Source organism: Medicago sativa, chromosome 7, assembly GCF_051527215.1.
Source record: "Medicago sativa cultivar Bolivia chromosome 7, Bolivia_mono, whole genome shotgun sequence".
Taxonomy (NCBI): domain Eukaryota; kingdom Viridiplantae; phylum Streptophyta; class Magnoliopsida; order Fabales; family Fabaceae; genus Medicago; species Medicago sativa.
This window is the reverse complement of record NC_140755.1, coordinates 84479719-84492422: the sequence shown is the minus strand read 5'-3', so window position 1 is coordinate 84492422 and position 12704 is coordinate 84479719. Positions and strand designations below refer to the sequence as shown.

At 35.5% G+C, this 12704-nt stretch overlaps 1 protein-coding gene across 3 annotated transcripts; it reads left to right on the top strand.

Moving 5' to 3' along the window:
- The first annotated feature begins 545 nt into the window (after window positions 1-545).
- LOC146909471 (uncharacterized) lies at window positions 546-11816 on the top strand. Of its 3 annotated transcripts, none has more exons than XM_085726579.1 (8): window positions 546-661; window positions 2266-2381; window positions 3610-3857; window positions 5798-5944; window positions 6058-6214; window positions 7856-7995; window positions 8070-8105; window positions 10346-11816. In XM_085726579.1, the coding sequence occupies exons 2-8, from the start codon at window positions 2303-2305 to the stop codon at window positions 11045-11047; spliced, it is 1509 nt and encodes a 502-aa protein (XP_085582705.1). In that variant the 5' UTR covers window positions 546-661; window positions 2266-2302; the 3' UTR covers window positions 11048-11816. The 3 variants fall into 3 exon arrangements, with proteins under 3 accessions (XP_085582705.1, XP_085582704.1, XP_085582703.1); XM_085726578.1 differs by having other exon boundaries at window positions 5798-5953; XM_085726577.1 differs by lacking the exon at window positions 546-661 and having other exon boundaries at window positions 2255-2381; window positions 5798-5953.
- The last annotated feature ends 888 nt before the right edge of the window (window positions 11817-12704 follow it).

The window sequence follows — 12704 nt, the reverse complement described above, 5'->3', positions numbered from 1 at the left end:
GGTGTTTTGTGCGATAAGAAAGTACCACTTAAGCTGAAAGAAAAGTTCTATCGGACAACAGTCAGACCGACAATGTTGTATGGTACGGAGTGTTGGGCGGTTAAGAGCCAACACGAGAGTAAAGTAAGCGTAGCAGAGATGAGGATGTTTGCATTGGATGAGTGGTAAAACTAGACATGATAGGATTAGGAATGACACCATTAGAGATAGTGGGGGTAGCACCTATAGTAGAAAAGTTGGTAGAAAATAGGCTTAGATGGTTTGGACATGTAGAGAGAAGACCCATAGATGCCGTTGTAAGAATAGTAGATCAAATGGAGGAGAGTCAAGTTAAAAGAGGGAGAGGAAGACCTAAGAAAACCATTAAAAAAGATTTAGAGGTCAATGAATTGGATCCAAATATGATCTTTGATAGAACACTATGTCGTCATTTGATCCATGTAGCCGACACCACTTAGTGGGATAAGACTTGGTTGTTGTTGTTGTATCTTGACCTCAATTTTTTATTTATTTTTTAATAAAATTCTACACCAGAAAAAAAAAATACAATATTTTTTTTTTTTATTTTTTGATACAAGTTGGGAACCTCCTCTCTCTGCTACGGCGACGGCGGTCGTGCACAGCGGTGGTTGATCTTCACCCCTCCCATCACCGCCTCGTCGTAAGTCTTTCGATCTATCCATCCATCATCAATTTATTTAACTATTTTTTTCTTGGTATTTGAAATTTGGATATTGAGCTTCTGATAATCCATTACCATAACGAGTTTCAATGCTTTCATTTAAGATTAAAACTATTTGTTTCTTCACTGAATTTTTTAATTGAATTCTGGAAAAGTTGATGGTGTTTTTTAGGATCAATTGAATTTATATATATATATATATATATATATATATATATATATATATATATATATATATATATATATGTGGGTATTGTTATTATTCAATAATATTTTAACCTTATAGTTGTGGATGTGGTTTTTGGATGATTTGTTTGTGGCATCTTGCTTGCTGTTTGTTGTTGATGACAACATTCTTGTTACATGTTTTTAAGAACATTTTAATTATGTTTTTATGTAGCTCTGTGATCACGAGGTAAATGTCTGTTTGATTATTCTTTCGACACGACACAATTACTCCAAATATGCATTGTTCATATTAGAACCAGTGAGATTGATTGAAATGCTAAAGAAACGATCATGACAGCTCATCTGACTCTTTGCTGAAAAATCTCTCGGGGTGTCTTTCTGTTATACTAGCGGTCTGTTTGGATTGACTTGGTTGAGCTTATTTACTAACATAAGTTTTGCGAGACTGTTCGGGAGAACTTAAAGAAAACAACTTTATGACATTGTTCATGAGTTGTTTTCAACTTATTTTCGTAAGTTCTCTAAGATAGCTTATGAAAACAACTTATAACTTATATGAAAACAATTCAACTTTATATTATCTTTTGCCATAAAAACAGCTTATACATAAGTGATTATCATTGTGCTATAAGCTCCAAATAAGCTGTTATCCAAACAGACTATAATTATTTCGTAAACAAGGGAAGAGCATGATTCACATGCTAGGCTTCTAGAACTGGGACAATCATTGGGTAGGAAAGAGTTATTTTCTAGAAGCATTTCTTGACATTGAGGCTTATAGAGCAAACAATTTTTAGTGGAAAGTGTGAAGGATTTTTCTGTCTTTTCTACACCCTCTAGCATGAAACAACAATTTGTATATGTATTTCAATTTCTGTTTTTCTGAATCAAAATACTAATTTTCGAGGATTGTGCCTATTTGTTACTATATGATGTACATCAGAAACTAGAAAGCATAGAAGGGAGTCACGATGAGAGGGTAATAGTTTATCTATGTAAAACAACTTCGCTTGTTGAGTTTTGTACTTTGCTTCTAATAGAAACAAACAGCTGCTTCACTTTGTTCTAATCCTGTGCTTTTTCAAAAAGTTATGATTACTTTGGTATTTTTATGGAATTTTGTTGAAACCTGGAGATAGAACATAATAAATTTGTATTTATTTATGATTTTTTAAATTTGCGTATAATTTACTAGTAATATTTTATTTCCTTGTATCCATACTTCCGGCCCTTTTTGTTGTGATATATCAATAGGTCTTGTTAAATGGATGGATGAAATGTATGAAGCAGATAGGCTTACCTTTATGATTGATTTACTTGATTTTAATGCAGTTTTGTTTCAAATATGGATCAAATCCCTCATTTAATTAATGTCTCATTCATATGAATTATAGGAAATCTTCACGGTCTATAAACCTGTCAAAAAGCAGCATGAGTGACGACATATTTGACGGACAGATATTAGCAGAAAAGTTGTTGAAACTCAACAATTCACAACAAAGCATTGAATGTATCCAGCACTAATCCTTTTTAAGTTGTTTCCGTTTTTAATAACAATTACCCTTTTAGTTATTTCTGCATTATCAAGATGCCAACAGTACCAATATATCATTCATGTGAATAAAATTTTCTATGGCATGATTCATTCATTATTCAATTGTTTGTCAATATATGAAGATTTTATAGGGTGTATCTTTGTCCTTCCTTCATATTCACTATGGTGGGATACAAATATTTGTTTAGCTACTGTTTATTGCTCTCGCTCTGCATATGGCTGTCTGTTTCTACTTTCTAGGAGTGTGGTTGAAATTCCCCCACGTTGAGGTTATTGGTCCAATATTGTAATTGGCTTGTTTGTCTTCCCCCCCCCAATATATGAAGATTTTATAGGGTGTATCTTTGTCCTTCCTTCATATTCACTATGGTGGGATACAAATATTTGTTTAGCTACTGTTTATTGCTCTCGCTCTGCATATGGCTGTCTGTTTCTACTTTCTAGGAGTGTGGTTGAAATTCCCCCACATTGAGGCTATTGGTCCAATATTGTAATTGGCTTGTTTGTCTCCCCCCCCCCCAATATATGAAGATTTTATAGGGTGTATCTTTGTCCTTCCTTCATATTCACTATGGTGGGATACAAATATTTGTTTAGCTACTGTTTATTGCTCTCGCTCTGCATATGGCTGTCTGTTTCTACTTTCTAGGAGTGTGGTTGAAATTCCCCCACATTGAGGCTATTGGTCCAATATTGTAATTGGCTTGTTTGTCTCCCCCCCCCCCCCCCCCCCCCCCCCCCGCCTGCCTCTAGGCTTCACAATATTTTCAGTAACATTTTAATTAATTAATTTTTTCCGAGAAATTTTATTCCGAGAAAGAAGAGTATATAGAGCAGGACAGTGAATATCATAAAACAATGAAAACAACAAATTAAAGGAAACAAACCAAAGATACTTTGTTGAAGGTAGTATTTTGCATCAGAATCACGTGTTTACATTTTATAATGTTGGCAAATGAAAGTAGCATTATACTTGATTTTCTGCATGGTTAAATAATTTTTTAGGAGCAACATTGTTTTGCATATTGATTTGATTTCTGCTTTGAAATAATATTACATTCACCTGGTTATATGTGATTGTTATTTCATCTCACTTTCTTCATATTGTTCTTCCACCCTTTGATGTGGTTATTAGTAGTGAAATTGGTTTATTGCAATATGTATTTCTTAAGTACTCATTTAGCATTGTCCCGTTGGTGCATTCCTCACCAGAAGAGAGCAAAGGATATCGTCGAAATATGGGATAAATTGTTCAATGCATCCCAGAAAGAGCAGCATGTCTCTTTTTTAAACTTGGCCAATGACATCTTGCAAAATAGTAGGCGGAAAGGTAGTGAGTTTGTCAATGAATTTTGGAAAGTTCTTCCAGCAGCTCTCAGGCATGTTTATGAAAGTGGTGATGTACAAGGAAGGAAAGCAGTGAACAGACTTGTAAGTCTTATATTCAGTTGTTATAAGTTCTGTGAGTCAAGTTTCATGCAACTAGTGTAGTCAATGTCATCATGCTATGCTTATACTGTAATGCTTTAGCATTGTGGGTGCCTGGCTTGGGTGATATCTCCTTTTCTCTGATTTTGTTTTGGGCATTTCCCCCATTGTTTTAAGGATTTTATCATCGGCGTATACTAACATGCACATCATACATTAAGCAAAAGTCTTAATTCTAGGTGAGGAAATCTTTTGCTGGAATTTCATTTTTCCTTGAAGTTTCATTAGTAATAAACTAATAATTATAATGATATAATATTGATTTGTATTTATAATAAAAATTTCACCATAATCGTTATTACTTTTTTCAATTTCTTATTTTCAAATCTGAGAGAACACTTTTATAAATGTGACGTGAGTCACCCGTTAGTCTGTGTGAAGGTGGCATGTAGTATGTAATATGATCCACCATATTCTATGTGGCATTAGAACCAAAGGACCTATTTAGAAAGATATGTGGAGCGAAAAACATCAACGGAGGAATTATTGTGTGTAACTGAACTGCGACCAAATACTTCACTTGAGAACTCTTAATGTGAGGCTCTGGGTTCAAATTTCGAGGAGGTGAACATAAAACTAGGTATGGAACTCTGCGAAGCACAAACACGGACATGACGCTGACACATCAACACTGGTAATAATTTGAGAAAATGACACAATTGAATGCAATCACATGTGTCGGCGTCATGTGAGTGTTGGACGCTGACGCTTGTCTGTGAAAAGAGCGGAGGAGGAACCTTGTAACAATATCTTAGTAATGCTCCCAAAATCAGTTTAAAGATTTTACCATTTGAGGAGATAAATAAAGATTCTTAGGGTGTTTGAGGAGTAGATGCCAATGTAAGGGAGTCACAGAGAGTAGTTGGTGCAGTATGTTCAATGTTGGTTGTTTGAGGAGGGTGATTGTCTATGGTGTGTAACTTGTCAATAGCATGTCTGACTTTGTGGCAACGGTCACACTTAGGACAAGATTTTACTTGCTTGCAGGGTCAACTATGATTACTCCTCTAAGAAACCAAGACATTGGAACCAACGAGACATCCATGTTTGAAGATGATTTGGCTGGTACAAGCAACAATCCAGATCACACAGTCTTCAAACTGCGTTTAATAGGAGAACCTATAACCTGGTCATGAAATGATGAATACTCTGCAGGTAACCCATAAAAAGCCAACATCCATACAAAGCCAACACGAAAAGGTCTGTTGCAACATGGGTGACAAGGGGCAAGTGATTTTTCCAAAGCCCATATTGTGTTGAGTAACAAGGGTCAGTTGTATAAAGGGCCTTATATGCTCCAAAACAATCTCACACGTCTTGTGAGCACGTAAGATCTCCTTTAAGGAAGGGTGAATAGTAGATTTGGTGACAGGCATTGATCTTAGTCTATCAAGAATAGTTGGCTTCAGATACACTCTTTCATGGTGAGATGACCTTAAGCCAAAGTTTGATGTTGGACATCCAGGCACATATCATAATTGTATTTGCTACCATCCAACCTGTCAGAGAGTGATGGTTTGGCCATAACAAATTTTAGTGGATTTCTGTTCTAATTTTTGCGCGCTTGAATCAATTTGACAGCAGCACATATCATCTTTATATGCTACTGCCAAAGAAAAAGGATGCATTAAAGAATTCTTTTTTGTAACGAACCTCATTTAGTTGGATAAGACTTGACTGGTTTGTAGATAATCCCTTTTTATCAGCTACAGCCATATGTCACTATCGTTCGTGCTTTCTGAGCTTTTTTATCTTATGCCATTGGTCTTACTAATTAATTTTTGTTAACCTGACCTTTTCTTTTCTTTCCTTTTGGGTTGAATTTTTTAGGGGTTATGGTGTTGGATTGGATTGGTAACAGTCTCTTCTGTTGATTTGTCCAGATTGATATATGGGAGGAGAGGAAGGTTTTTGGGTCGCGAAGTCAGGGTCTTAAGGATGAAGTGATGAGTAAGAATCCCCTTCCATTCTCAGCAAACAATGGAAAAGGTTCAGATCCTATCAAGATAGTGAAGAGGGATGCCCACTCGGTGAGAATAGTAAGCCTGTTGCAGCGCAGCATTGTCTGATGTTGGTCTGTTGCCTTCTTGTTTTGATATGTCTGATTTTGAGGTGTGTCCTTTCTTGGTCATCTTCATTGCAGAAATTGGCTGTTGGGTGTTTGCCAGAAAAAATACTGACAGCATTTCACTCTGTTCTTGATGAACATCTTAACGAGGAAGCTGCCTTAAATAAGTGTAATGCTGGTGTACACGATGTGGTTAAACTCTTGGAAGATGTTGAAAATACATTGGGTCAAGGTAAGAAGATTGCTGAAAGGCCTTGATCTATTCTTCCTGCTACGTACTTGACAGATGCAAACATTTTATTTTGATTATGGAAATTGATTAAATTACATAGCATCATAACTCACACTAATTTGGAAATATAAATAACATTAGTCAGAAAATTATCGGAAAAGATATGCCTTGGCATTATTGATTCTTGTGAAAGGAGCATGCCTATGTTTTGCTTGGTTTTTGTTCTCATGATTACTTGTGGGTATCTTACTGTTATAAATATGTAACTGGCACTAATCAGGAATGAAATATTCTTTGTACATATTTCATTTGTTTATGCAATTATTGAGACAGATTTCATTCCCATTTTACCTAATTATGTGCTGTTAGGTTTAGCCTATAATATGTAATCTCATTAGTGCTTGTACTTTTCAATTTAATCACCAACATTCAGTTTTTTTTCTAATTTCCCAGATGGTTCTTTCATTTAGTCTCCCTGGTTCTTTCATAACTCTTTATCTTAGACCATCTAAAACTGCACTAGAGTAGTGAGACATGCTCATTGCTTAGTGATAACTGTGAAAGATTGTTCCAAAGAAAAGCTTCTCACTTATAGTTCAAAAAAAAGTTTATTAGTATCTCTGAGCTAGATTTGCACATAGTTTGCCAGTAGAGGAGTGATGCCTACAATTACAAATAAGAACGAACAAAAGAACTATGAGTCCTCATTGTCACCATCTTAACAAGTGAAAATTCAAGCTTTTCATTCACTATATTTTTCCCCATCATTTTCCATGTTTTGTTTCACGCTACCCTGGCATCTATTAAAGCTCAGCTATCTAAAACCTGCATAAATCAGTTTTGGCATGCCTTCCAGATGTGCTAACATCAAAGCTGTATGGTTGTAGGCCCAAAGCAACAAACACAGCTAAAATGAACTATCTAGATTCATGAGTGGAGACTTGTTAACTGGTGTTGAACTATTTGTGGACATAGCTGTAGCATGGGTCGCATAACAGCTAGCTGTGACGAGACACCTGTTAATCCTTTAATGTATGACGTCTTCGAATTATCTGCCTGACCTTTAGCATCTGGGGTTTGTCCACTCTTGTTGTGGATAGGCAGGCCACTCTTTTGTGCCGAACTGGGTGATGTAGAAGCATGATTCTTATATGGGCTGGATGTAAAATATAGAATTTCCATGTTAAGTAGTCTACCTGATAGTGTAGCTTTTTGGAGCATAATCAGTGATGTGAAACTGTTGTTCTCTTGAGGAACTGACGGTGGGAAGCAATGGATTATGATTATGGATTTGTTCCTGGGTGTGTTGTCATTTGTCAATATCATTATTCCCAGTCAAAAGCTACTTGCACTTCCCTTACTTTTAGGGCATTTGAAGACGTGCATGGCCAACTTCACTTGCTAACTCTTCTCTATTTCAAACAATAAAGCATAACTTTCTATTTTTTATTGCCATAGCGAAGTAATTGATTAATAAGTTGGACCGAAATATGGTTATTGATAGAACATTATGGCATAATTTGATCCATGTAACCAACCCCACTAAGTGGGACAAGGCTTGGTTGTTGTTAGTATAGCGAAATAATTAATGAATAAGTTTAGTAACATTTGTTACTCTGACATTGGTTGGATTGACATTAGGGAACCAGCTGGGATCCACTTTGGTGAATAACTTGCAAGAGCGGGAAAAGGAGCTTAAGCATTATATGGAGCAACTCGAAAATGCCGAGGCTGCCAGGGCTTCTTTGCTTTCTCAGCTTAAAGATGCACTGCAGGAACAAGTACGGTTGTTTCTAGGAATATAATTGTTTAGAATTTGAAATTGACAACTGCATACTAATTTAAGTCTTTTCAGGAATCAAAGCAAGAGCTTGTTCGCGCTCAGTTGCTAGTAAGTGCAATCTCCGTCTCTGTCCCTCTCTATTGATGTAACACTGTTCCTTTTTTCTAATTATAATTTAATTAATGGTTTCTTGCCTCTTATTATGGTATGAGTATCTTTAAAAATTCCATCATGATTGACTAGTAAAGTGCATGGCTTTTTTTCCTTCCAATTATTTGGCTTTTCTTCTAAAAGGTGAAGCAATTATTTCCCCAGAATAAAAGGGAATTTTTGTTTAATTATCAACGTAGTGATGCAGAAATATAAATGTTAAGATGGACGAGTAGTCACAAAAAAATGATATGATCAGGAATATAATCATTACAAAGAAATTGGGTAGCTCCTAGAATATATGAAATATCTCAGAATATCTTTGATACTATGTTTAAATATCTTTTTTATTTTTTGAAGAAATTATGTTTAAATATCTTAGTTTATCTCCTCGAATCATTGTCAAATCTTAGATTATCTCCTACGTTTGTTTCCAAGCAGATTGTAAAGTTGCTTTAATGGCCATGAGCTCAACCCTTGGTCCATAAACTGAGATGGTCCATGCAGCCACTCTCCATATCAGGATGTAATTAGACAGCCAAAACCCATATGATGAACATTATGATTATAATTAAGTACCATCTGTTATGAGTTTGACAAACTATCGGTAGGTGGGTGCAAGACTAAAAGACAATGACCCGAGTTAAGTGGATGTTGGAGCTATATGAATTCATCTGTATACTGAAATGTTCTGGCTAGAAGCAGATTGATGCCTCGTTTTACTTCATCCACCACTTCCATATCGACCAGGATGTTTTGATGTGAGCAGGGGGTTGCCTTGATTGGTTCACAAGCCAAAGATGGTAATCCCCTGGTTTGTCAATGTTCATAATTGAGATCCCACATTGGCTAAAGATAGGACCAAAGTAATTATAAGGTTTGAGAAATTCTCACCACCTATGCTAACTTTTGGAGTTGGGATAGGCTCACATCCAAATTTTAAGATGCTGTCAGAGTCTATTGGGTCACCCTTACTTGTCCACACTAGAGATGTCCACTTCTCTACGCTTCATATGTCTAGTCCTAAACTTTAGGGTGTGTGTTGAGATCTCATATCGGGTAGATATACCAAAGTAGTCCTTATATGACCAAAGTAGTCCTCACCTCTCCAGCTAGCTTTTGGGGTTGAGTTAGGCTCAAGCTGAAAATCTAATAGTCGTAAAACTGAAAACACAACCCCTCAGGCAGCGAATGGGATCATTCTCACTGCCAACACCTAAGTTTGAGTTTTGAAATTGAAGAAAGTGTTAAATATTGACAAAGCCACAGGTCCCAAGCAGGGTAGATGATAGTAACTTAGCTAGAGACGTCCTTATTCTTAACAGTGATGACATTATTTCATTACACGAGTTGATAGGTATGAAGATAGGGGAACTTCCCAGATCCTGCATATTATTTGATGGTTAAATGTATCGAGTTTTGTATTGGCATCAATCAGGGACGGATGCATTCACAATATCTTGGGGGCAAATTCCCCATGAAGTTTTCAATACTTATTATACAGAAGTTTTATTGGGAAAAACCCAAGTCCCATTTCTTGATAAGAGTTTATAAAGAGAGGCACTCCTCACCTTACAAGTTGGTTTTATAAGGATGAGTTAGGTCAATTTCAACAAGTTTCAATAATATATATTTATATATGATTACTATATAGTTAGGTTGGAAACAATTTCATTTTATGACAATATACTTTCAGACTTGAGATGGATTAGTTATCTTCTATATACTTTGTGGAGATAATTTTTTTTTTTTTTGTATATATGTTGTTGTATTTGCATTTAGTTATCTTTGACGTTACTAGTTGTGCAATTGGAACAATTGAAATAATTTTCTCATGAATATTATCAATAATCAGATGCAAATTATGAGAGATGAGTTATTAAACGATTGTTTCCTTACTTATATATAGAGAGATTTTTGGTAATATTGAAAATGAGAAAATCATTCAATATATTTTTTTTCTTTTATGTATATTCATACTTTCCAAAATGATTTTGCTTTTAGTGTTAGAAACTTATACAGTTGAGTATTGTCCTCATTATTTAAAGTTCCTATATCTGTCACCAATTATTGTTGCCCCCATAAAGTTCCTAGATTTGTCACTTTTATCAAAAAAAAAAAAAATTGTTGAAGAAATCACTGTTATCAATTATTTCTACATGTTAAATATATAAATTGATGGTTTTGATATTGTGAAGGTTGTACGAGGCCAGATTGAGAAAACAGCTGGTATCAGGAAGTGGCTTAACCAAACAACAGAAGCCACACATCCATCAGTTCAACTAAACGGAACCACTTCTCAGCCTACTTGTGCACAACCTTCTATGTCATTTTCTCCTTTCCAAACTTCTGAGGAAGATAATAAGAAGGCAGCGGCAGCTGTTGCTGCAAAGCTCGCTGCCTCTTCATCGTCTGCCCAGATGCTTGCATCTGTTCTTTCTTCTCTAGTAGCTGAAGAAGCTGCCTCCAAGGGATTTTCATCAGGATTACCTATTTTCAACCCAGAAAAAAGACAGAAAATTGAAAAATCGTCGCCTGTTTCTGATGTTATTAGTTCTGATATGGCGAGCTCTTCCTTTTTCACCACTATACAGCAACCATCGTTAACAAATCCACAGCTTGCACCGTCAAACAACACCCAAATCATGTCTCAAGCCAATCAATTACAAGCTCCATTTGCTTCAGCACCCCTTCCCCCTCAGTATGTCCAATCAACTGGTTTCATGGATGGAGGAATTCCTTACGGATACGTATCAAATAACCTACCACCTCCACCTCCTTTTCCTCCACATGCTGTAACAGGGTTATCAATGCCTAGCACTCAACCAGCGCAGCAGCAACAGCAGTCATCAACAGGAGGATATTTCAGGCCAACTGGCATTGGATTTTATGGGCAGTGAGCTCTGTTCAAAGACAATCAGTCAATATTGCAGCAAAATCTTTGTAGCTTGTTCCTCTGGGAAATTGTTGTAGGCTGAGGATTTTCTCTGATGTTGTATAATGATGTACATTATTAGATATATAAATTTGGATAGGGTTCATTTGCATCCTTAAACACCCCTTCCTCCCCCTTTTTTTGCCTACTGTCTAAATGCTGGGTAGCAGGCTGGCTTTTGACATCATAGAGGTACTTGAGATCTTCATCGGTGTTGACCACTGTTTGAAAAAAAGTACCTAGTGGGGCCTTTAAAAAAATTTCTGAAACACCAGAGTGTCCTTATTAGGGTGTATATGAACTCGTTTCCATGAAGCCTGCCTATGAGGAAAACCATTAGCAGCTGATGTTATTCACCTCTAGATGACACCATGCTCAAAGTTATACTTTCCTACAGTGCTGAGGTTGGCTGTATATGTGTAGAGTAGCACCAAATGCCAGAGGAATAGGATGTTGGTATTTTAGTTGCTGGCTAGTGTCTGTATGGTGTATCAAAAAGTATTTATTCATGCAACGGTTTCAAGAGAAATCGTTGAGGTTGTTTCAAGTAGAAAAGAACCTTACCTCTTAGACACAAGACATTATCTTCCCTTTGAAATAAGTGTTCATGTTTTGGACCATGAACATGCCTGAAATATTTGATTAAACCTTTGGGATATTCAAACGTGTTAGTGCCTGAAGTGATTGTTTATCTCTTGAAATTATATGAACGATTTTTTTATGATTGTATGAAACTTATAAATGTCTTGCAAAATTATTTAGAATTTTCTATCTGGTGGGGAGTTGATATGAATAAGCTCCTGGCCTTTTTGTTCAATGCCATTCACGAGTCGGAAAGCTTGAAAATGCTACCCCGAAAGTTCTGGAAATGGATTTGCTAATTCTATTAGTCTATTTTGTGACTTACGTGTAGAGATAGATGAAAATACAATATTTTAACTTTTAAAAAGTTGAATGCACGACTTTGATGAATATTTCTATATGGTGCTCCTTAATATGCGCCCTTGGGGCACATGTTAACATTTTCTTATAATAAAAATTATTTAGATGAAAGATAATGAGTTTTTGAGGGGAAATGAGAGATAATAATTGGTTAATTGATAAACATTCACCATTATCAAAATGAAGTTAATCTTGAACCAAAAGTTTGGGTTAAGATTAAGGTTGAAGATATGGTGAAGTATACACGTGGCTAACATCACTGAAAATAGTAAAATATATGTTTTTTTTTAAAGGGAAAATAGTAAAATATATGTTGTAGTTGATATTTACCGTCTATTTTAAAAAATGTTATATTAATTTGAACCTTGTGAAAGTTCAGAAATTGTAAAAAAAATAAAAATGTAAGGGTGTATTTTTTTTCCAGGGAAGTAAGGGTGTATTTGTTTCAAAGTAAAAAATCACCTTCATTGGAATAATGTTTCTATAAATATTATTTTTACGAAAATTATTTATACTCATGTATATACTTATTTTTATTTTTTTTTTTTACAAAAGTAAACGATATTCATTCATTCAAATTGATAAAGTATATCGATACAATACAAATCCAATTTCGCTAAAAACAAAAAGGATGAATATGTGAACAAACTCGCATCATCCATGTTAATAGCATAAAACGG